The 26,313-nt window shown below is 36.5% G+C and overlaps 1 protein-coding gene across 1 annotated transcript; it reads left to right on the top strand.

Annotated features, from left to right (window-relative positions):
* The first annotated feature begins 17,872 nt into the window (after nucleotides 1–17,872).
* On the top strand, nucleotides 17,873–24,915 carry LOC131162216 (putative 12-oxophytodienoate reductase 11). The gene is made up of 5 exons (XM_058118469.1): nucleotides 17,873–18,101; nucleotides 19,245–19,385; nucleotides 19,713–19,843; nucleotides 21,140–21,316; nucleotides 24,170–24,915. The coding sequence occupies exons 1-5, from the start codon at nucleotides 18,034–18,036 to the stop codon at nucleotides 24,760–24,762; spliced, it is 1,110 nt and encodes a 369-aa protein (XP_057974452.1). The 5' UTR covers nucleotides 17,873–18,033; the 3' UTR covers nucleotides 24,763–24,915.
* Nucleotides 24,916–26,313: the final 1,398 nt, after the last annotated feature.

The raw sequence follows: 26,313 nt of genomic DNA, 5'->3' as shown, positions 1-26,313 counted from the left end.
TATTCTGAGAGGTTTTTGAAGTTTGTTCGAGATGAAAATGATTTTCTGGGCTTAAAAATATTTTTGTGATTTTTTCCAAGTATGAAAACATTTTTTGTGATTTTTCAATATTTATCCTGAACTTAAAAATAGTGCAAATAAAAATCATGGAAATCGAAGTATGAAAATATTTTTTGAGATTTTCTGAAAATTTTGTTATTTTTGTGAATTTTCTGGGTATCTAAATAATAATATACAAGTGAAATGGAGAAAATCAGCGTGAACCGGTCAAACATTGACCAGTCCAGCGAGAAAACCAGTTTAAGGTCTTGGTCGAGATCATTGGGTTCAGAATATGACTTATGGACGCAAACATTGATGTTGAGCACACGGACGTGTGAATGTGTATATGTATGCATATGAGTTGTGTATAGATTTGGGTGTGAGTGCACGCGTGGATGAATTCATGCATGAACGTGCGTGTGCACGAATGAGTATGTGCATGCATGAATGTGTACGTGCATGTGGGTGGTGTGCATTTGTATGTGCATGTGGGTGGCGTGAGTGCAGGTTCATGTACGAAGGTATGAATGTAGCATGCATGTGCATGAGTGTGCGGATGTATATGTTGCATGCATGTTCGTGCATGAGCATGTGAATGTGTGCGTATGACTATGGTGTACATACATGAGTGCATGGATATGTGAGTATGTGTATGTGAGTGCATGAAAGTGTTGCATGGTAACATGCTTACATGTATGGGTATTAGTGGATGTTAGTGCGTGTGAACAGCGCGTGAGTTAGTGGGTGCATGAGGTGCGTGCAGGTGTGTGAGTGAATGTGAACAGTGTGTGTTTTTTAGTGTGCAGGTGTGTACAGGTGTATGTGAACTATGTGTGTTTTTTAGTGTGTGTAGGTGTGTATAGGTGTGTGTGAACACTGCGTGAGTTGGTGTGTGCATGAGGTGTGCGCGGGTGTGTGAGTGAATGTGAACAGTGTGTGTTTTTTAGTGTGTGCAAGTGTGTGTGAGTAGGAAACATAAATTTGATAACTCACTGACAGGAATGTAACAAGCCAACAGAGATTAGATCATTCAAAACCCATACTCACATAAAAGAACTGTTGGAGATAATCCTGGAGCAATAATCACACACGAAGAAAGAAGCAAACACATTCACACTGGAACACTGAATTTACGTGGTTCGGTCGAATCGACCTACGTCCACGGGAGCACACACCACTGCACTATACTGGGAGAAAAATTATAGAAGAGTAGCCACACTGTTCTACTCAACCCTCTCTCTCTCTCACTCCTCAACTCTCTGCACTGCACAACACTCTGCGCTTACAGCACTCACACTACATACACATCTCTCACAACACACAACTGCACACACACGCACATATATATATACATAGGGAGGGGAAAAATTCAAAGACGGTTGCTGCAATTTCAGCAAAGTCTGTAGAGTAGGTGGCTGCCGGTCTTCAATGTCCAAGTTAGCGACTAGGCTGGTGCGGCTCTTGGCGACTCCACACCTACAATCTCAACAATCTCCCACTTGAAGACGGAGACAGCGTCTCAACTAGTGTATAGGCAAATAATGTGCTCATGTCTGTCTTCAAGCATGAAGACCAACTGAAGTTGAGCACAACTTCAACTTCTCTGTAGTCACCACTTTCGTCAACATGTTAGCTGGATTTCTGCTACCTTGAATCTTTTCAAGTGTCAGTACTTCATCTTCTAATAAAGATCTAATGAAATGATAGCGCAATCCGATATGTTTGGTTCTAGAATAAAATGTCGAGTTCTTTTCTAGATATATCGCACTCTGACTGTCGTTGTACAAAACATTCCTCTCCTGCTTTAATACAAGCTCTGTCAACAAACCCTGAAGCCAAATCATCTCTTTGCTGGCTTTTGTCACTGCTATGTACTCAGCTTCTGTAGTGGATAAGGCAACAATCTTTTGTATCTTTGACATCCAACTAACAGCTATTGTGCTAACAGTGAACACGTATTCGGTGGTGCTCCTGCGGTGATCAATTTCACAGCAAAATTGGCATCTACATACCCTTTGACTTTCAAGTCTCCTTTGCCGAAACATAAACACTTATCAATAGTACCTCTGAGGTACCTAAAGATCCACTTCATTGCTTCCCAGTGAGTCTGTAACGACCCTAAATTTCCTTAACATAAAATGTAATATAATGAATGGAAAAGTCCACCCGAACCTGTGGGTAATAGGGACACCTGTCAATCACAGTGGAAACCTAAGCAGCAACATTCATAAAATTTAAATCATCCATCCATCAAGCATAATACCAGAGTTTACTACAATCATCATGATACTGTATTTATATACATCCCCCAAAATATCAAAATAACTCTAGGATCAAACATAAAATACTCATGTTCCTAGTACAAAATCTTACCCTCCTAACAGGGTAATAACTAACTCCATGCGGCCACGACCCGCCGATCACTCAGGGTCTCCTGAAAAATTAATTAATGTTGGGGGTGAGACACATCTCAGTAAGGGAAAATAAATTAAATACAGTTGTGTGGCAACATAAATATTAAAGACATTTATACATATACAGTACATTTCATATTTCTGTAAACATTCATCATATCATACTGAATAAGCACATACTTTCATATTTACTAAATAATCATATCGTACATAAAACATCTGTGATAACTGTAATCCTGAAAATATACCCAGGATGAATAGCTAGCTAATGTCATGTATTACCCCCCATGACGGGTTGTACAGCCTGAAGGCAGGACCCGACAATGGCTAGCCGACCACTGCCGAGTCAAATATGTCTATAAGTACGATGAGCCCGCCACACCCTGGTTCGGACTGCCAGGTGGATGTCCACACTCTACTAAAAGCCACATCGACTATCCATCTCCCATCCCCTCGTGGGATGGTTAGCACTAATCTAACGTAGATATCTGATCTACATATAGTTACGGTACCGAGCTCCTGAACTGAACTAAACTAACATCTGGGTTTTGATAACATATAGTACATGATAATATAATATTTTTCATAATTATGGCCTCGTGCCGAACATATCATAATTACAGCCTCGCGCCAATAACATAAATACGGCCTCGTGCCGATAACATAAATACATGGTCTTGCGCCAGAATCGTTTCAGGTATATACATTCTGAAAATAAATCATTTATTATATATTCGTCAAAATCATCACAACATAACTCATCTTTTCATAATACCTAAAAACATGCTTTGCTCGTAAAATATTTCATATCATCATACATTTCACGTAAAATAATATTCATGTCACACATGGGCTGTTTAAAGTCATACTTTATATTCTGATATCGTGATTTTCTGGCATCTCATACATACATATACATTTTAACATCATAGTAGTATTTTCCCAATCATACATTTCATTTGTAATAAACAAATATAACCTATGCTTTTCTAAAAATAGATTTACTCATAATTAACAATAATTTGCATGGAAAATAACTACTTTAGTTTATTCCCTTACCTGACTACTGAGAAAGCCCCTAAAATATCCTAACCTGACCCCCGTAGGATTTTCTGATCAGTATCCTGAAACTGAAAATTTCTAGTATTAAACTTCAGTATTTTTACGTGTACATCGTTTCTTATAACTATCGTAAGACCAAATTGGGCTTAAAAAGTCTTACCTCAACTCAGGGATGATTTCCAACTTTCACCAACGATCTGTTCTGGCAGATTTAGAGAGAACTTCCCAGGAGCGTCGTGGTGACTTCGGATTGTCGATTCGGCGTAAATCAGGCCCAAAAATGATGAGAGAGAGAGAGAGCCGAAGGGGAGAGAGAGAGGGTGAAGTTATCTTAACAATGAAGTTAAAATTTTGATTTTTCCATATTTATAGAATTGAATTCGTTGACGAGCCACGTCCTTCATCGACGAAATTCAACCGACTCAAAACGCCTCTCGGTATTTCTTCGTCGACGAAACCCTGTGTTCGTCGACGAAATCCTTAAAGCCTTCATTGACGAAGTCTACAGCCTTCTTCTGTTTCTATTTCTATTTCCTTCTCTCTTTATTATTTATATTCCATTATTATTTGGGTTGTCACAGAGTCTTCCCTGGATTAGACATGAATCTACTGATTGCTCCCACTGCTTGGCCAATGTCCGGTCTGGTACAAACCCTAACGTACATGAGACTTCCAATGGTTGAGGCGTAAGGTACCTTAGCCATGAAGTCCTTTTCTTCATCTATCTGGGGAACCTGATCCTTGGAGAGGCGAAAGTGTCTTACCAAAGGTGTATTTACTGCTTTGGCGTTGCTCATGTTAAACCTCTATAGAACACGACTAATGTACTCCGATTGAGATAACTGCAATGTTCCCTATTGCTTATCTCTGAAGATCCGCATCCCAAGTATCTACTTCGCTGAGCCTAAGTCCTTCATGTCAAATTCCATTGATAATTGCTGCTTCAATTTCCTGATCTCTTCTATATCTGGTCCTGCGATCAACATGTCATCTACATATAACAACAGAATGATATAGCTATACTGATACCTCTTGAAGTAGCAACAGTGGTTGGCGTTACACTTTAGAAAATCATTCTTGTACATAAAGCCATCAAATTTCTGGTACCATTGTCTGGGAGCTTGTTTAAGACCGTACAAGCTCTTCTTTAACCTGCACACCAGATTCTCTTTACCTTTCTCTGAGAATCCTTCTGGTTGATGCATGTAGATTTCCTCATCAAGATCACTGTGAAGAAACGCCGTCTTCACACCTAACTACTCAAGATGTAAACCCTCTGAGGCAACAATACTCAGAACAGATCTGATGGTTGTCAATTTCACAACTGGTGCAAAAATGTCGGTGTAGTCAATTCCTTCCTTCTGCTCAAAGTCTTTAACTACCAACCGAGCCTTGTATCTTCTCGAGCCGTCATACTCCTCTTTGATTCTATAAACCCACTTGTTGTGAAGGGCCTTCTTACCTTTGGGCAACTCAGCTAGTTCCCATGTTCTGTTGGAGGTGAGGGATTTCATCTCATCCTTCATTGCAAGCTCCCACTTGCTCGCATCTCCTGCCTAACATGCTTCATCATAGCATTCGGGCTTTCCTCCATCTGTAAGAAGTAAATAATCTATATACCTTCTATTTTTTACATGGGGCCGAGTAGATCTCCTAAGCTCCGGAGCTGGATTAGGAGGCGGTGGTGCGACGATCTGCTCCACTAGTTCTTTCGCCTGAGGATTCTGGACATTCTGCTATTGTGTCTCGACACATTCTGGTACATCATCCATATTTACATAGGTTGATTCTCTCTGAACTAGTTTGGTGGATTCTACTTGTGTGCCTGTCTTTGTACATCACCTTTTCATCAAAAATCACATCTCTGCTTCTGATCACCTTTTTATTTTCATCATCCCAAATGCGGTATCCAAATTCATCTCCACCATAACTGATGAAAGTGCATTTTTGGGATTTCGGATCCAGCTTATCCCTGACATGATCATTGATATGTACATATGCAACACAACAAAAAACTTTCAAATGTGAAAGTTTTATCTCTTTGTTACTCCAAACTTCTTCTAGTAGACTATAGTCCAATGGTACTGAAGGACTTCTATTAATCAAATAAGTTGCTGTGTTGACTGCATCTACCTAAAACATCTTTGGCAAGCCTAACTGCATACGCATGCTTCCGGCTTTTTTTGTCAACGTTCTGTTCATCCGCTCAGTTACGCTGTTGTGTTGAGGCGTACCTGACACAGTCCTTTCCATTCTGATACCATGCTCAAAGCAGAATTTCTTGAACTCAGTGTCAACATACTCTCCACCGTTATCTGTTCTCAGCTTCCAGTTTCGTTTTCTACCATCGCTTTCCAATTTTTAAAAGCATAAAAAACATCAGATTTATACTTTAGGAAGTAAACCCATACCTTCCGTGAATAATCATCAATAAACATGACGAAGTAATGCTTTCCTCCTGTAGACAAAATGGTTGTTGGTCCCCATACATCTGAATGGACTAGCTCAAGTCTCTCCTTTTTCGGGGTACTGATGTTTGTTTGGAAACTGACTCTCTTCTGTTTTCCAAATATGCAATCCTCACATGTGTCGATCTTCACTGGCTGTAAATCACTCAACTTACCCTTTGAGTGCATCACCCGGAGTCCCTTCTCACTCAGGTGTCCGAGTCGTTGATGTCATAGGTTGCTATCATCATTTTCGGTAGCAACTGTAATAGACATACATGCATCAAGAGTTACATAAAGAGTACCACTTTTCTTACCTCGAGCAATTGTCAATGCACCCTTCGAAATCTTCCATTCATCACCAATGAAAGATGTGTTATAACCTTCATCTGCCAATTGACCGACTGAGATCATATTCTTCCTCAGGTCAGGAATATACCTGACATCTTTCAGTTTCCATACTGACCCATTCATTTTGATCTTCACTGTCCCTTTACCGGTAATGTCGCAAGGTTGATCATTGCCCAGATATACTTTATTGAAATTATCTGATGTATACTCCTCCAGGAAATCTCTACTGCAAGTGACATGGAATGAAGCTCCAGAGTCTAACACCCAAGATTCCCTTTTGCTCTCCAAAGAGCATATCAACAAATCATCATTTTCGGAAGCAATATTTGCTTCCGTCTTTGCCCTCGTCTCTTTCTTCTAACTTTTGCACTGGTTCTTGTAATGACCAGTTTTTCCACAGTTCCAACACTCAATAACTTTTGTGCTTTGGGAACCTGTGTCCTGAGTACCTATGGGATTTCTAGATTTAGACTGCCTAGGCCTAGATCTGCCGCGGTTGTTTGATCGTCCATGCCTGTTTCCTCTACCTCGACTCTCCATGTTCAAGGCTGAACTCGAAGTGGACCCATGTTTGACTGCATTCTGATTTCCTCCGTCAAAATCATGCTGACAACCTCATCGTATACAAGTTTCGATTTTCCTGCAGAGCTATTGATGGCAGTAACAACACCATTCCAACTTTCAGGCAACTGACTGAGAATTAATAAAGCCCGAATCTCATTATCAAACTTTATCTCGACTGAGGCGAGTTGATCCGACAACTCGTTGAAATTATTCAAATGTTTGCTGAAACTTTCACCTGCAAACATGCTCATCGTAAATAGTCTTTTCATGAGATGTACCTTGTTTGCATCTAAAGGCTGCTCATACATATTAGAGAGCGCATTCATCAGAGACTTGGTGGATGTTATATGCTTGATATTGAACGCCACAAACTTTGACAATGTCATTCTAATGGCTCCGAGGGATTTTCAGTCAAGCAACTCCCACTCACTCTCTTTCATGGATTCTGGCTTCTTCATCAGTGGTAAGTGCAACTCTTTACCAAACAAATAGTCTTCAATCTGCATTTTCCAGAACCGAAGTTCGTGCCGTCAAACATCTCGATCTCAGAGCTCTTTTAGTTTGACATCTCAATTCACTGATCTAGAGATGGAATTAGCTCAATTAGACAGCACGGTTGGATCTGGAACGGCCAAAAACCCTAGAAATGGTTTAAGTCGTTAGAAAAACGGACCCGAAATGGCTTCCAAAAACCCGGTCAAACGCTCGGTCAAAAGGTCAACTCTGGTCAACTGCACTGACGTGGCAATGATGACGTGGCAGTGGGGCCCACTTTCTGAAGTGGCAGTGGGGTCCATCGCTGACGTGGCAGTACAGGCCGATGACGTGGCTCTGACGCAGCAGCGTTGACGTGGCTCCGAGATCTAGAACAGTTCGGGTTGATCCGATCTGAGAGCTTCTCCGGGTCGGGTCGGGTGGAGTCCGGGTCAGGTTGAGACTCTCCGGGCAAGGAGGACGCGTGGGCGCATGTGCGACACGTGACAAGTAGGAACCGACGCGTTAACGGCGCGTGGGGAGGCGTTTTTCTCCGACGTGGCGTGTGGTGGCACATGCGGCATCATCTAAGCTCTGTTCGAGCTCCGGTTACAGCCGTGTGCTTCGTCTCGATGAGAGGAGTTTGATGGTAGCCTCAAAATTAAATTTTGAGCTACTAGATAGAGGCTCAAAATCCAGGAATTTTTCTCCGATCTAGCGATTCTACTCCAACCAAGCTTTGATACCAATTTTTGGGGATAATCTTAGAGCAATAATCACACACGAAGAAAGAAACAAACACATTCACACTAGAAAACCGGATTTACATGGTTCGGTCAAATTGACCTACGTCCACGGGAGCACACACCACTGCACTATATTGGGAGAAAAATTAGAGAGGAGTAGCCACACTGCTCTACTCAACTTTCTCTCTCTCTCACTCCTTAACTCTCTGCACTGCACAACACTCTACACTTACAGCACTCACACTACATACACATCTCTCACACCTCTCACAACACACAACTGCACACATATGCACATATATACACAGGGAGGGGAAAAATTCAAACACGGTGGCTGCAGTTTCAGCAAAGTCTGCAAAGTAGGAGGTCGCCGGTCTTCAATGTCCAAGTTAGCAACTGGGCTGGTGCGACTGTCGGTGACTCAACACCTACAATATCAACAAGAACTAATATGAAATGGGGGAAAACTTCAATCCGAGAGAGGCCACTAAGATCACAGGTGAGAGGTTACCTCTCTTCAAGAAGGTTCTGAGTCCCTAATCCTCCAATGGAGGTCGTTGACGAAGGGATGAGTCGTGGAGATCGGTATGCATTATCCTAGCACGAACCAATGTTTGGTTGAAAGGTGCACAATTAGTCCACTGGAGGACAAGATCGACGATCTGATCAAAGAATTTGAGTCTTGGAAGTGATGAGCAGAGATGTTTTTGGCAGTAGAAACGTCAGAACAGCTATAGGCGATGGGCGAGCACAAAGAAAACAAGCTTGATGACTTTTACAGAAGAAGCAAAAGAAGCTCGTGAGGTTGCATTTTGCATTCGTGAAACGGCTACTCAAATGCCGAGAGGACTGACAGCCGGGACTCGAATCCCATGGTATCGGGAGAAAGCAATGCAGAGAGAGAGAAGGAGAGGAATAAGAGGTGATGAAAATGGGAGGATATATTCTGGTGCGAGTGAGGGAACGGAGAGAGTGCGGAGCTATGGGGATGGAGACCGAGAGAGTGGAAGGTGGTAACAGCGATGTTCAACACTAGTGGAAGATGTGTGATGAGAGGTCGTTGGTGCTAGGTGATGTGGTCAATGGTGGTGGTGATAGGAGAAAGGCATCGTGGGGGGTTGAGGGAGACGAGGGAGAGAACAAGAAGCAAGAGGGTGATGGAGGAGCGTGGATGGATCCGAGAGGCTCTATGAGGTGGAACTCTTGTGTTAGGCGTGGTCATGGAGATGGTGAGGGTGGTTCAGTTCACTGATGTAGCTGGGAATGAAGGAGAGTCAGGTCGGGGCTTGGGCTAAGATAGCTTGGGTTGTGGGGCTGCGAGAGGGATGAGTGTTGGGTTGTGAGGTGATGGTGGTGGTGATGGATCTAGTCATGGGGGACAGAGATGATGGTGGAGTTGGGCGTGTTCACGGCCGAAGTTGATGTGGTTTGGAGGGTGCGGTAGTGTGACCGTGAGGAATGGAAATGATGGAGACAAAGGCAAAGAGGGATGGGAGGTTAGGATGAACAGTATGGCCTCTGCGTGCTACCAATAAGGAAATGAATAGTGAAAAAAAGAAAATATCCTCCCAGTGACCCCCGATCCCTCTAGTGGGACTGTAGTGACCCGAAGAATGATATTATTTAAATAATAAGAGGGAGAGAAATAGAAACAGAAATAGAAGGAGGCCATAGACTTCATCGACGACATTGCATTTTGGGGGATAATAATAATTTCAAGGAAATTGCCAGGACTCGTCAACGAATACAGGGGTTCATCGACGAGTGCATAAGGAAATTCATCGACGAAGGCAAGATTTCATCGACGAGAAAATACCGAGCGAGGTTTTTAGTTGCTCTGAATTTTTTCGATGAATACAAGGTTTCATCAACGAATTTAATGAAGGACTTTTCGATGAGGTGACGTGTCTCGTCGACGAATCTAGCCCTATAAATAGCTAAAAACCGGATTTTTATTCACTTTCAACGCTTCTCTCTCTCTCTACGTCACTCTCTCCCTTCTCTCTTCGATTTCGGCCCCTCCAGTAGCTAGATCGACGATTTAAAGCCACCATGACGCTCCTGACGAAGTTCTCTACAAGTCTGCCGGAGCAGATCGTTGGGGAAACGAAGTAGGATTTCATCCCAAATTCAGGGTAAGGCCTTTTAACCTATTTTTGGCCTTATGGTAGTTATAAGAAATGATGTAGGTGGAGAAATACTGATATTATGTTCTGAAAAATATTATTTTCAGGGTGTTTTGTAGGAGGCCCTGTGGGTGTTAATCTCGTATACCATAAGGGCTTTCCAGTAGTCAAGTAAGGGAAATATGCTATGCTAGGTATTTTTAAAATATTAGATAAATTATTAAATGATGAAAATTATGTATTATAGTATCGTGTGGCTTGTGAATATGAATATAGTACGAAAATATGTTTTACAATATTTTAGTATTCTGATTTTACGATATTTCAGTACCATGATTTTATGAATCTCAGTACCATGATTATACGAATATCAGTATTATGATTATGCAGTTTCAGTGTTATGATTATACAGTTCTCAGTATTACGACGTATGAATTACAGTACAGTTTATGCAACATCATGGTTATTTCGATTATTTCAGAATCATGGTAAATCAGATAGTTGTATATAGAAATACATTATATAGTATCAGACCTTATTGGACTTTGCAGTTACAGAGCACGGTACCGTTGCTATAGATATTATGTTACTTTATGAGTGCAACCATCTATTTAGATAATACGTGGTAATAGGTCGATCACCTAGATCCTTGACGAGGACAGGCTCCCCATTTAGATATGGGTTGAGGTGGGCAGATCGACTGATGGAGTATAGTGATTTATTCCTGGTTGGCCAGCCAGGGTAAATCCCGCCTACGGGCCACACAACCCTGTCATGAGGGGGTAAGTCATGACACACAGATATCCACAAGGAACATTTTCAGTTATTATTAGGAAATGTATAGATTTGTTGAAACAAGGAACATACTTACTTATACTAGAAGTATTTTGAATAATAATCTCCAATACTGTCATGTTAAGCAATAAGGACAGGGGTGGTGGATTTTATCACTTATACTTTATTTATGTATTTAGTTATATATGTTTATTTGAAAATAGATTTTCATGATATAGTAGCTCATTTGCCACACACTAGTAATAGCATATATCGTCTTACTGAGCGTTGACTCATCCCAGTGTTGAATCATTTTTCAGGTGATCCAGGTAAGCGACCAGATTAGGCTCGCAAATAGAGGGGCTTCAGCGGTGCCCTGTCAGAGAGTGAGTATGTTTTGGGAGAATTTTTGTATACTGTAGCTAGTTGAGGGTATTTTGGGAAAAACAGTGATATGTGTCTATTTTGGGAAACATATAGTACTCTGGTATTGAGTGATATTGGTTTTTGTATTATGTATATATTTTCATATGGTTATGTCTATGTGATTTATGCTTCTCGCTGCTTAGGTTTATGGTTGGGTTTATCCCAGTATGGTATCAGAGCATGTAGATTATCATAGTATAAATAAATAAAAAATCCATTTATTAAGCAAGTCGTTACAGGGACCCTCTCTTTTTAGAGAGTTCATTGGAGCGAGGATGACTCTTCACGATCGGTTACAACTGAAATTAGCTTCCCCAACTATTCTCCTCCTTTATTCCCAGGGTTTGGAGGTTCAAGTAGGAGGGAATATGGGGCGGTCTGATATGCACAAGTCATTTTATTTTTTTCTTTTATAACTGTTTTCTCATTTCCGAACCTTTATTTTTCTTTCTGATGGAACAGGAGCCTCTAGAACATGCTGTTGAGGACTTTAAACTGATCTTCCTTTCTATTTCGTTTGTCTTTCCTGTATCTTTTTTGTTTTTTTTTTCTTTTATGTATTTTTTTTTTTTTGGCCTAAAAAAGACTTGATTTCCGAACACCCGAGGACCCAAACTCGGAAAGATGACTCGATAAAAATTGTTCCCCAAAAATTCATTTTAGAAATTAAAACGACTCGACTCCGAAATGTAAGAACCTAAACCGTGATATAAGGAATTAATTAATTAAGAGAAGGGTAAATTGGTAATTAAGCAAGCTTCATCGACAAAGCCAGAGTTCGTTGATGAAGTCTTTGTAGTTCTCAGTGACGAAGTGCAGAGTCTCGTCGACGAGGAGTAGCTGGGTCAAAGGGTTTTAAATAGATATTTTCATTACTTCTCAGTTAAGATAACTCAAATTCTCTCTTCATCTCTCTCTAAAAACTTAACCTACTCTCTATCTCTCTAGTTTTCTTCCCCGTATGTAGCGGGAATCGTGCATCCGACGTTACCATGAGGATCAGGGAAGGATTCTCTACAAGTTCTATGGATTGGATTTTCGTTTCGAGCATTCTCGGGTTTTGGCCCAAAAAGAGTTAAGGCTCGGTTTGCAATTCTAATTCGGTAGTCTTGTAGGTAACAGAGTTGTGAGCGAGTTTTGTACTGTGGGTTGTAGGTTTTGGAACTCGGTTTGCGATTTAGGGGCCTTGGAGTTCGGGATTTGTTATTCAGGAAAAGGTAAGGGGATTCAGTTTATGTCGGTTATTTTTTAAATTGGACTTGGTAAAACTATGGTTCACGGTCCTACATGCGTTTTGGTTACTCATTTGGGGAAATCTAACGGGTAAAATTGTGGATTTTTCATGTAACATTTTTGGGAAAAAGAGGGTACTGGGCTACATTCCCTGGTTTTGTTGGAAAACCTTTGGTATACTGTGTTATGTATTGTGTTGGGGATGGTCGTGCCTTGACTTTATTAAACTGTGTACGTTTGGAAAATAATGATTTATAGATTATCAAATGGGTGTGGGTTGTTTGGTTATATGAGCATGCATGGTTGTGTTTTTTATGAAATGCAATAGGAACTGGGTTCCAAGTTGTTCCAGGTACTGAAAGAGTGTCTGGCTCTATATCCGTGGGCGTGTGTTTATCAACTGCCATGTTTGACAAGAGTGTCCGACTCTATATTCGAGGGCGTGAGCCTTACTGGTTGATCACCGAAGGATGTGGATCCACCAGTTTGTATCAGTATGATGCCATGGGAGCCTGGGGTTCGCCATGTGCTGGGGACGCCGTTTATCGCGGGCCGACGTCGAGTATTGCGGGTTGACTTCGGGCTGAAGGTTGTGACAACACCAGGTTATTTGATCATGTGTGTGTGCGTGTATGCACTGTTTTGAAACTGTTTGTGGAAGTACTAGAAATTGCATTTAACTGTGTATATTTTACTGTCATGATAACACTCAAATGCCACATACCGATATAACTTGTATCTGCCCTTACTGAAAGGTGTCTCACCCCTACTGTACGTACATATTTTTCAGGTCTTTCGAGTAATCGAAACTAACGTCCTGGTGTTGGGAGCATAGTGGTCGGTGTACTACGAGAGGTACTTAAGTAAGTACTAAGACTGTATCGGGTTGAATTTTGTGGTTATGGTTGTCACTCGAGTTGTGTTGTATTTTTGTGAAGTTTGACTTCTTTGTATAGACTCTGGTATGGTACATATTGTGTATAAAAAGACTTATCTTCCGCTGTGTTTCTATTGTGTATGTGAATGTGTATAGGGTGTCTGGGAATCCCATAGGGTCGGACCCTCATTCATTGTACTGTATCTTGATTTTGGTGATACAGGGACAAGTTAGGTTACTTTTTCACCCTCGGGTCCAATTATTAGGTTCGAGGCGTGACACGAAAAATTTGAAAATTAGGAAAAACTCAATTTAAAAATTTATTTTAAAATAAAAAAGACTTATTTCATGAAAATACCGGGACTCGACTTAAAAATATTATGACTCATTTTTGAATTATTATTATTATTATTATTACTTTTTAAAAAACAACCTGGACACATTTTTTGAAAATAACCGGAATGGGACTCAATTCTAAAACAGGACTCTAATTTAAGATAAAATTTGAAAACTCGAGACTAAATTAAAAAATACTGGGACTCGATTAAAGGCATTGGGACTCCATTTAGAAAATCAAACTTTTCAAAAAGGATCCTTCGATTCTCAGGATTTGAAGTCAACTTTTATTACACCAGGTCTCCTCATGAAGGGCCGGTAAAATAGGGTTGTCTACAACACTCATGGGCTGGATTGTGAAATAAAAATAGAAAAGGAAAGAATGATGAAAATGGAAAATAAAAGAGTGTGAGTTTAATAATCTAAATAATTAAGCGAAGTAAAACTCTCCGCCTGAGGGCTTACTAAGTAAGGTGAGTGCCTTGATAGGTATCAGATATAGTCATATCTGGCTGCATAACGTATTAAAGTAGAGGGAAGCTACTTGTATGGGCGAGTAGACTTCCCTATTCTCGGGAACTTTGCTGATAAACTTGGTTTGCATGCGAATGAGATTGGAAATTGAATTAAAATGTCACGCCTCGAACCCGATAATGGGACCTAAGGGTAAATTAGTAATCTAACCTATCCTTGTATCATACAAATAGCCAAAGATACAATACCAAATGAATGAGGGTCCCACCCCGTGGGGTTTCCAGGCACCCTATACATGTCCATACACACTATAGATACACAGCGGAAAAAAGGTTTTTCTATACATATACAGTACCATACCAGAGTCTATACAAAAGGAATCCAGGTTCCAAAATACAAAATACCAATTCGGGCGTCAACCGTTTCCCAAAAGACATCCCGATACAGTCGTAGTACTTACCTAGGTACTTCCCGTAGTACATCGACCACTACGCGCCAAACTCAAGGACTCTAGTTCCGGTTACTCGAAAGACCTAAAAAATATATACATAGAGTATGGGTGAGGCACCTCTCAGTAAGACAGATATAAGTTATATCGATGTGTGACATTTGAGTTTTATCATGACACAAAACATACACAGTTAAATGCAATTCCAGTATTTTCACAAAACAATTTCAGTACAGTGCATTCACGCACACACACATGATCAAGTAACGCAGTGTCGTCATACCCTTCGGCCCAAAGCCGGCCTGCATTACACGGCATCCCCGACACATGGCATAGTCCTAGACTCCCATGGCATCGTACCTATACAACTATTGGATCCACACCCTTCGGTGATTAGCCGATAAGGCTCACGCTCTCGGATATAGAGCCGAACACTCTTGTCAAACATGGAAGGCGATTACTCATGCACTCAGATATTGAGCCGGACACTCTTTCAGTATCTGGAACAATTCAGAACCTAGTTCCTATTGCATTTCAACAAAATACAACCATGCATGATCATATGACCAAACAAACCACACTCATTTGGTAATCTAAAATCATGATTTTCCAAACATAAACATTTTAAACATATCAAGGCACGGCCATCCCTATAACACAATATATATCACAATACATTTACGATTTTCTAACAAAACCAGGGATGCAACTCGTCGCTCCCTTTTCCCAAAACTTTAAAATGAAAAACCCATAATTTTACACATTAGATTTACCCAAATGAGTAACCAAACACACACATACGACCATGAATCACAGTTCTATCGAATCCGATTTAAAAAATAACTGACATAAATTGAATCCCCAAACAACAAATCTCAAACTCTACGGCCCCTAAACAGCCAATCGAGTTCCCAAAACCTATAAAGTACAGTACAAAAAATACTCACAATCCTATTCTCTACATAACTACCAGATCAGAATTGAAAACCGAGCCTTACCTCGATTTTGAGCAAAAACCTGAAAATGCCTGGAACGAAGATCCGATTCGTAGATCTTGTAGAGAATCCTTCCCTGATCCTCGTGGTAACGTCGAATCAACGATTCCAGCAATGTACGACGAAGAAATCTAGAGAGAAAGAGTATTTTAAGTTTCTAGAGAGATAGAGAGAGGGTTTGAGATTTCTTAACTGAGAAGTAATGAAAATAGATATTTATAGCCCTTTGACTCGGCCGCCCTTGTCGACAAGATGGCGCCTTCATCGACGAGGTACTAAAGATAATTTTTCGACGATACGGTGACCTTATTGTCGAGCCTGAGAGTTCTGGATTCCCAAAACCTCTCAACTTCTCCTCATCGACGAGCTCCTGCATTTCGTCGCCAAGTAATAAAGGGCCTTCGTCGATGAACTCTAGCTTCGTCAACGAAGCCTGCTTAATTACCATTTTACCCTTCTTTTATTAATTAATTCCATATATCACGGTTCAAGTTCTTACATCCTCCCCTCCTTACAAAAATTTCGTCCTCAAAATTTATAATCTCTCATTCACGAACTCATTCATACACTCAAACACACATTCAACTCTAGAAAGAATCGGCGGCTATTACAACGAAGCCCCATCACTATACATATACATACCCCCAATTATGGCGAAGGAATACCGTGGTTACATACATAAACCGTCTCAGGAGTTCACAACAACCCACACTCCCCAAGACTAACCACCTATTCCATAGAAGGTAGGGTAATACACATACATACTCAAAACAACTGTAGATACTTTCGACGCATTTCTGCTTCCAATTCCCAAGAAGTTTCCTCAATCTCATGATTCTGCCACAATACCTTCAACAACGGTATGTCCTTGGTACGTAACTTCTGAACTTTACGGTCCAGAACCCGAGCAGGTACTTCTTCGTACGCTAAAGTATCCCCAATTTCCAAATCCTCGTAACTGATAACATGTGATAGATCCAGCACGTACCTCCTCAACATGGATACGTGAAACACATCATGGATCCTCGAGAGTGCTGAGGGCAGTGCAATCCTATAGGCTACCGGACCCACTCGCTCAAGAATCTCGAACGGTCCGATATACCTCGGGTTCAGCTTGCCCTTCTTCCCAAATCTCATCACCCCTTTCATCGGAGCGATTTTCAGAAATACCTTACCCTCCCCACCTCGAACTCCAACTCACGGCGGCGAACATATCCATCCTTACTATTAATAAAACTTTACTGTAGTGTATAATTGAATGGGCAGCTTTAATAAAATAGTTTTATTATTATTATTATTATATATGACGAAGGCACGTAAGTGGGTATAAGCTTTAAATAAAAATTATTATTTTATTTGTGGTAGTGTGTGGAAGTAAGTGATTGATTATATCTATTTTTGGGGTCATTACATAAAGTATGCTTGTATGTTCAAATTTCTTTGTTACACATCAAATGGGAAACCATGGCATTATGCTTTACCCACAATGAAAGCATGCATTCAAAATAGAGCAAAAGACACTAACATCTCCTATGTTTTGACAAAAAGAAAATGGCCTTCCATGAAATTTCAATATTTCAGAAACCGTCATTGAGGTTTCAAAAATCTAAAGGATCTTCCCTTAGATTTGTCAAAAAGACATAAAATTTTTCTTATATTTTGAAAAAAAATATATGAGAGATCTGTGTTTTTTTTGACAAAACTTTGGAAAGGTCTGTGATATTTTTGAAATTTTATAGGAGGCTTGTATCATTTTTGACAAACCTCAGGGATGGTTCGTGAGATTTTTGAAATTTCAAGTAAAGTCTATATCTTTTTGTCAAATCTCATGTGAATGTCTTTTATCCTTTAAAATAAAAAAATAATACCCATTGTAATTTTTTTTTCAAAATAGAACTAAAGTGGAAAGTTTTCCACATAAATAAATAAATAAAACTAAAAAAGCCTCCCACGTGCAAGACTTTCAATACTCACTTTTAACAAATCGTTTCATTGTTCTAGACATAGTCAATAGACACCTACCCCACACACACACACACCCAGCTCGCTGCTGCACATACGTACAAGCCACGGCCAATTCTACATCTTACCCAATTCCCAATTACACCCACACATCTTCAACATGAGATGCTGGGGTTGGTGGCTTCCGCCGCCATAGGCCTACCCCACACACACACACACACACAAACAAGAAGCATAATCCATTCTTTCGATCAAAAGAGACAGCAAAAGTAGGAAGAGGAAATGGAGAGAACACCAGCACCGCCCCTTCATTCTCCTCACAAGATGGGAAATTTCCACCTCTCTCACAGGTATTTAACTTCTCCACTTTCTTTATTTTCCTTTTTCTCATCAAAAGAATGCTACTTTGTAATAATTTTTCGAGAAAACATATGAGCAACATCGAATCGCGTGCGATGTGTCACTGGTTTTTTTTTTTTTTTTTTTTATATCTCTTTTTTTTGTCTGTTTCTTCTTTTTTTTTTTTTTTTTTTTTATGTTGGCAAGATGACCGTTGTCCGTAATTTCCTCTCATAATTTCTTTTGAATTGAAAAAAAAAATAAAAAATAAGAGGTTTAGTTTTTAACTATTTTTGGGTAAATTATGTCATAATAAGCTTTTTGAATTTCATTAGGTTTTACTTATTTTCCCGATCATCACGTGGGAAATCACGGGTGATAGGTTCTCGGATTTTTCTCTTTTATTTGTTCATTTATTTTTTTTCATTTTTTTAGGATAAAAAAATCTCCTGAATCAAAAATTTTAGAGATGTCCCCTAAAATTTGTCAAAATAATACAGACTTTCCCTTGTATTTGAGAGGAAGTTTGTGTTTTATTGACAAATTAAATTCTTGAAATCTTAAATATCTGTTTGGAACTTGGAAAATCTTTGAGAAGGTAGAAAAAAAATATGAAGAAATCCATTTTTTCATATTTGGTTATCAAAGAAAGTAAAAACAACAACAAATATATATATATATATATATATATATATATATACACCAAATTAATCAGTAAAAATATGATTTTACACACCTTCTATATTTGAATTCCTTCACTTTTAATCATATTAAAATAAATTTTCATTTTTAGTAGCATTTGGTTCTGAGAAAAAAAATAATGAAACATAAATTTCCTTCTTATTTTCCTTTTCTTTTCTTTTCTTTTCTTTACTTTTCCCAATCAAAATTTTTTATCTAAACAAGCCCAAGAACAAGTTTGTGGAGTTTTTGAAATCTCTGGAGAGGTCCGTATCTTTTACCTCTTTTTTTATTTGCTTGTTAACTGTGATTTTCTCCTAAATTTTGTTTAAGATATTAAAAAATGGATAAAATAGAGGTTGTAATTTTGAAATATTTTTTTGGGTAAATTATTTTATAAGCATTTGAATTTTCTTTAAATTTTGTTAAAAAATAAAAATATTTGTGGCAATTATTGTGTTTGGGTCTTGCAGGATGGTGTTAGCGCCGTTGTCAAGAATGAGATCTTACGACTCTGTTGCTCAGCCACATGCCATTCTCTATTACTCCCAGAGATCATCAGCGGGTGGACTACTGATTGGGGAAGCTTCTGTAATTTCCGACACTGCCCAAGGGTAAATATGTCATTTTATTTTCTTTTCTTCTTTTTCTCCGTCAATATAAAGAAAACGAAGCTAACAAAAATTTTAGGAAATGCAACAGAAATGATTTTGTAAGAGTATTATACTTCTGTTTGATTAATATTAGTATAAACTATATAACCCTACTTTGATATAATGAAATTTAGTTGTGGTTCGCTTCTATGGATATAGACATATCACCGAATAATGATTTTTATTATTTTATTTATCTTTATATTTTTTCATACTATTTATCATAATTATCGTACATTTTAGAGCGGCTCATAAATCTCATGTAAAATTATTATTTTGTGCATAAAGAGGCCCAAATAGCCCTGGCATTTGGACAAGAGAGCAAGTGGAAGCATGGAGGCCAATTGTGAATGCTGTTCACGAGAAGGGGGGAATTTTCTTTTGCCAGCTTTGGCATGCAGGGAGAGTTTCCAACTACGGTGATTTTCTTCCTTTCCAAACAACAGATTTCCATGCTAACCAAACACCTCCTTACCCCTGGGAAAATTTTAGGTGGTTTGAATAATTGCGAGCATGTTTAATATCGTTTTTTTTTTCTATTTTCTACTTCTATTTCTACAAAATGAACAAACGAATTACGAAAATATGTCAATTTTCTGTTAAAGTAAAAAATGAAATAGGAAGAATCAATGCTATTTTTATTGTAATAATTGAATGGTGAACACCAAGTGCATAAAAACTAAGAAAGACATTAACTGGGGTATTTAAACAAGTTTACAAGATATAGTTAACAATAAAGGAGATATCATAAATTTCATGAATTTTAAGATAAAATTTGCGTTGTTAACATATATGCTCTTTTAATTTTTTTGAATCAGTAGGCTCTGATTTGTTAGCATAATCGGCAAATAATTGACTTTGAATCTTTGACGCTTCTCAGACTTTATTGTGATGATTTGTCTCAAATCTTTGATATTTAAATTTGTAACAGATAAAACCATCGACTGCATCACTATTATTGAGTGTGCCGAGTTTTGATGCATTGTTAATATCTATTTCTATTATTAACGTTCAATTGTTCAGAGAAAAAAAAAAACAATTTTATGTTTTTCATTTATTTTGAAAATATGTTGCCAGAAATTTTAATGTCCAAAAATAGTTATTTTGAATTAAATCATTCATTTTATACACTTTTAAATTAAAATTAAATTATCATATAAATTTAAATATAATTAAAATAAAAATATGCATAAATTTTTAAAAATAGTAATAAAACCAATTACAAAAATATTTTTTATTATTTTCCAATTTTCTTACCCAATAAAATTTTCATTCTAAATTAAAATTTGAAATTATAACAGTTAAGTAAAATAATTCTAATAACTTTTATTTCTATTATAGTTTTTCTTAATGTGTATTATTTTGTAATTTTATTATTTTAATCAGATTTTTATAATATTATTTTATTTAAAGATGAAAATTATCATTTTTCTAATTAGATCTTAAATTTATTTTATTTTAATAGGTATTAACCAAACAAATTGCTAATTTTTTATTTTTTATTTTTATTTTTATAATTTTGATAGTGATACCAAACAATCCCTAAGTTAACGCACTTGTTTAGTCTGTGTGGACCCCTCAAAAAATAAGCCTCATCATTTACATATCCAAACAATATAGTAATATTGCTCATGAACAATGTTATTGGAATATTATTATTGTCAGAATGCTTGTTAATCTGTTTAATTATTTTATAAATATAATTATTGTCATAGCGTATCAACCAAATGGTCAGCCTCCAGTCTCCTGCACTGACAAGCGAATCACAGTTCAACACCACATTGATGGGTCTGGTGGAGCAGATTTCTCCCCTCCTCGACGGCTCTCTCCCCACGAAATCTCTCTCGTCGTTAATGACTTCAGAGTCGCAGCGAAAAATGCCATGGAAGCAGGTGCTTAATTAATTAATATTTCAATTAATTAATCTCTAATCAATTCATTTAATCCTTTTTAACAAGCAATACATATACTGTTTAACTCTTAACATGTGGATTGGGCATGGTAAGAGTGTTCAATAACCCAACCAATCTGCTCAACCCGATCCATCCATATCAAGTCGATACAAAAAATTGATTTCAAATGGTTTATAGACTATGGCAATTTTCTATTTTACATTATCTGATTTTATGGATTAGTTTACAAGTTTCGTATTTAATTCACTCAATCGGTCTCTCTCTCTCTCTCTCTCTCTCTCTCTATATATATATATATATATATATATATTATGGGGCCAAATATTTCACATTTTTGTGAATGGTTGTACGGCACTAACTAAAATATTCTTGTTTAACTAGTTAATCTCCCGTTTACCACAATTCACCAATAAAACACTTCTATAATCATTAAGATAAGTATAAGCGAACACAGTAAATAACTTTTAGAAGTAAGGGCACGCAAGCAGTAAGCATTGAAGTAATATAATTCATTAATCAACACCTTTGTCAATAATATGTGTCTAGCGAGGGAGATAATTAGGGTAAACACGTTTACAATAGTCAATAATTTTTACAAGTTGATAAACACTTATCCTCTCCTAAAGAACTTTGTATGTTATTATAACTCTAACACTAGAAAACTTCAATATGATCAAAAAGTAGCTTATGGAAAAATTATTTTTGAAAAAATAACTTTCACTAATATTTACATAATGAAAATTCATCCCAAACGCATAAGACAAAAGGTCATGAGTAAGCATAATGCTCTCAACAAGCTCGACTCGTAACACACACACATACCTACAATTGTATGAGACTTATGAATGTCTATATAAAAATGGGTTATGGGATAACACATGCATTTTATGTTATTATATTTTACAATAATGTTTATGGATATAATATTTTAATTATTTTAAAAGGAAATAAGCATATTTTGCTTTTTTTAAAACTTCATGTTATCAATGGTATGTGTGTTAGAAAATAAATATATTTTTTTTTTATTAATTTCAGAAGCTTCTTTATATTGAATTATCAACATAAAATTTAAATTTGAAAAGTACTTGCATTGTATTTTGAACTTAAATTTATGTAACTTTGAACAAATTTCAACTTAATTTTATATTACATCTTATCCAAATTTATTACAACTTCAAAGTTAAGACATCTCTAAACATAATAAATTTAGTGTGTTACTCATATTGTTACATTAATACTATCATTTTTTTAATAAGAACACTACTAATTTAACATTTTTAACTTGAATGACATTAGTTTAAGCAGTATTTTCAACACATCATATGTTATTATGTTTGGTAAAATTTCTCGTTCATATTCCTTTTGTGTTAAATTGTCAATTGAACCAACCCACTTAATATTGAAGCTAACACAAATTGACTTAAATTGAATCTTCATCGATTCGATTTAGGATCTGCTTCTTATTCAATTGACAAGATCAAATCAATTGAAACCAAATCCGGCCATAAACACCTCTAGGGCATGGTCTTGAAATGCATTTTAGACATGAATTTCGAATCTCAAATTTAGATTTGAATTTTAGATTTGAGTATATTTAAACAAATTTTAATATAATTTTCTATTATATTTTATTCAAATCAATGCAAACCAAATTCAAGACCTCCCCAAGCATAGGATTGTGCTCCTAATTTTTTTTACAAATTTTATTTTAATTATTGAAAATGTTTAATATTTTTTTTATAATCTGAATACATGTAATATTACAAATTTATTATATTAAAATTTTAATAATTTAGAAAAAGTACTAAAACGATAATAATTTAAAGTATACATGCGGTCACATCAATTTTAAAAAAAAAATTAGTGGTTAAAAGCGTATTTAATTCTAAAAGTCATATTTAGAATTTAAAAAGTACAAGATAGAAAAGAATAATATGAAGAAAAAAACCTTTTGGTGATCAAGGAATGTGAACATGTGTGTGTGTGTGTAATTTTGATTGTATATGCCATTTGCCTTTAATATATTTTTAAAAAATTTATTCTTATTTAAACATATTTTTATTTTTATTGTACATAAAAAAATACAAGGAAAAAATTGACTTCACTTTTATTTTTCCATGTATCAAATAGAATTCTTAATCAAAATATAATGTAAATAGAAATATAAGTGAGTCAAGCTTACTCGTGAGCTATTTGGATTTGACTTGTTCCCTAATTCAACTCGACTAGATATTGAGCCAAGTTTAAGTTTAATAATAATACTTAAATTGAGTTTTGAGTCTAACCAAACTTTAAATTTTATTATTATATTTTATATATATCATATAATATATATTTTATAAATATATTTAAATATTATGTATGCGTTATATATACTTATATATATTTAATATTAATTTGTAATTGATACCAATAATTTATGAAATTGAATTTGAGTTTAAGAATTATGAAATTAATTGAGTTCCCAGCTAAAAATTTTTTAGTCAAAGTTGAAGTCCAATATTTTATTGCATGGGCTCAACTCAACTCAAATACATGCAAGCACAAAGGAACAGACAGGCCTCTTTCTCTGTTATGTATTTTCTGTGCTGCGGAATTGCACTTCACTGAATATCAAAATTAAACAGTTTAATTTTCATTTGATCTTTTGTGAGGCAAAATATTTTGTTAGGAAAATTTTGATAAAGTTCACCAAAAATTTGCCTTAAATTAAACATTGAAGTTTCTTCTTCCAAAATAATTTAGTTCAAAAAGAAGTTTAAATTTTCAAATCTAAACGTGAGTGTTGTTATTGTAAGCATCCAATTTATACATCATCAACACAACTTGCAGGCTTCGACGGAGTAGAGATCCACGGGGCGAACGGCTACCTCCTCGATCAATTCATGAAAGACAAAGTCAACGACAGAACAGACGAGTACGGTGGCAGCCAGGAGAACCGGTGCCGATTCCCTCTCGAAGTGATTAAAGCCGTCGCTGACGAGATCGGCGCTGATAAGGTCGGAATCAGACTCTCTCCTTTCGCCGATTACAACGATTGCGTCGACTCGGACCCCGAGTCTCTCGCGCTCCACATGGCCGAGTCGCTGAACCAGCTCGGAATCCTTTACTGTCACGCGATCGAGCCACGAATGGCAACGCAGTTCGAGGAGAGCGAAACGAGGTTTAGTCTGCTGCCGATGAGAAAGGCTTTCAAAGGGACGTTCATCGTCGCCGGCGGATACGACAGGAAGCGCGGGGGCGAAGCGGTCGCGAGCGGTGGCGCCGATCTGGTTGCGTTTGGACGCTTGTTTTTGGCTAACCCGGACCTGCCCAGGAGATTCGGTGTTGGGGCTGTCCTGAATAAGTATGACAGAAGCACGTTTTACTCCTCCGACCCGGTCCTTGGGTACACGGACTACCCATTTCTTGAACCCGACATTTAGGACACATCTAATTTTAGAAAAAAATATATTTATTTCTAAAAGAAATATACAATTTCTTCTTATTTTTGAAAATTTCACAACTTGTTTGGAATATTTTTATGTATTTAATATTAATATGCAAATATTTCATAATTAATTCATAATTATTTATAATTCTTTGTTTGATGCACACTTTTTATTAATCCTAAGATTTTTGTATATAAATATTAGTTGAATAATAACAATTACAATATAGAAAAATATTGCAATCCCGTAATTTGCATGTTTTTGTATTCTTCTCTGAAGGACTACTTACACTCCTACAAAATCTAAGTTGGTTTTTTATGATCAAAATTGAATTCGCCTTTTAATTAGTAATCAAGTGTATTATTAATAATTCAAACTTCTAATTCGAATAGAGCTAGCGTTACATCTTTATGGAAAATGAACTCGAGATTTTATTAATTTCTTCATTTTTTTTTCTTAATCTCCTTTTTGGAACTAAAAAAATATTAAGAAAAGGTAAATATCAATAAATCCACATTTTCATATTTGATGATCAAAAAAATAAAAAATAAATAAAAATATATCAAATTTATCAACAAAATTTTAATTTTACACATCATTAAATAATTTTTTATTAGAATAAATCCCTAAAAAAGTTGATATCAACAAAACATGTCATTTTCTGAGATGGCAAAACTATGAGGGTGACATAACTTCTTTTATAAATACTAAATGAAGATATAATGTATGTGCCCAATGGCTAAAGCCTAAATGGAGAACATCCTTCTTTTTTGTGTTTTTTTTTTTTTTTTTGGGATGCATGTTATAGAATTACTAGGCTCCATTTGAAACTCAAAAAATATTGAGGAAAGGAAAATATCAAATAATTCACATTTTCATTTTTGGTTATCGGTAAATATATATATATATATATATGTCAAATCCATAAACAAAATTTCGATTTTACATATCATTAATGTTTAGTTTTTCTTAATTTTTAATCATATTAAAAGAAACTTTTATTTTTAATAATATTTAATAGAGAAGGAAAATATAAGGGAGAATGAGTTCCCTCCTTATTTTCCTTTCCTTTCCTTTCCTTTCCTAAAAACAAATATTTGATCCAAACTAGCCCTTAAGAAAAGGGAGAAAGAGTAGACAAGGTAGTTTTTTTAAATAAAAAAAAAAAATGGCAACATGTGTAAGGTACTTAAAAATTGTGATTATTTGTCTATTGCCAATTAATTCGAATAAAAAAAAAGAGATTAAAATATTTATTTAAAAAAAAAATAGATTGTGATTAAGATTAAAAGCATGCTGTCTTAGGGCCTATTTACCATCGTTAATGTTTTTAGTTTTTTGTTTCTATTTCTCCACAATGAAAATACAAATATAAAAATGCATTTGCTTTTGTTGTCAATTTTCAACTGCTTTTCAAAAAATTGAAAATCATATTTTATGATTTCCAATTGTTTTAACAACCTATTGTCAACAATTTTAATATCCAAAAAGAAAATTTAGATTAAATTATTCATTTTATACACATTAAAATTAAAATCTAAATCA

This window comes from Malania oleifera, chromosome 8 (assembly GCF_029873635.1).
Source record: "Malania oleifera isolate guangnan ecotype guangnan chromosome 8, ASM2987363v1, whole genome shotgun sequence".
NCBI classification, from domain to species: Eukaryota; Viridiplantae; Streptophyta; class Magnoliopsida; order Santalales; family Ximeniaceae; genus Malania; species Malania oleifera.
Note: the sequence above shows the minus strand (reverse complement) of the source record. Positions and strands in the feature narration are given on the sequence as shown.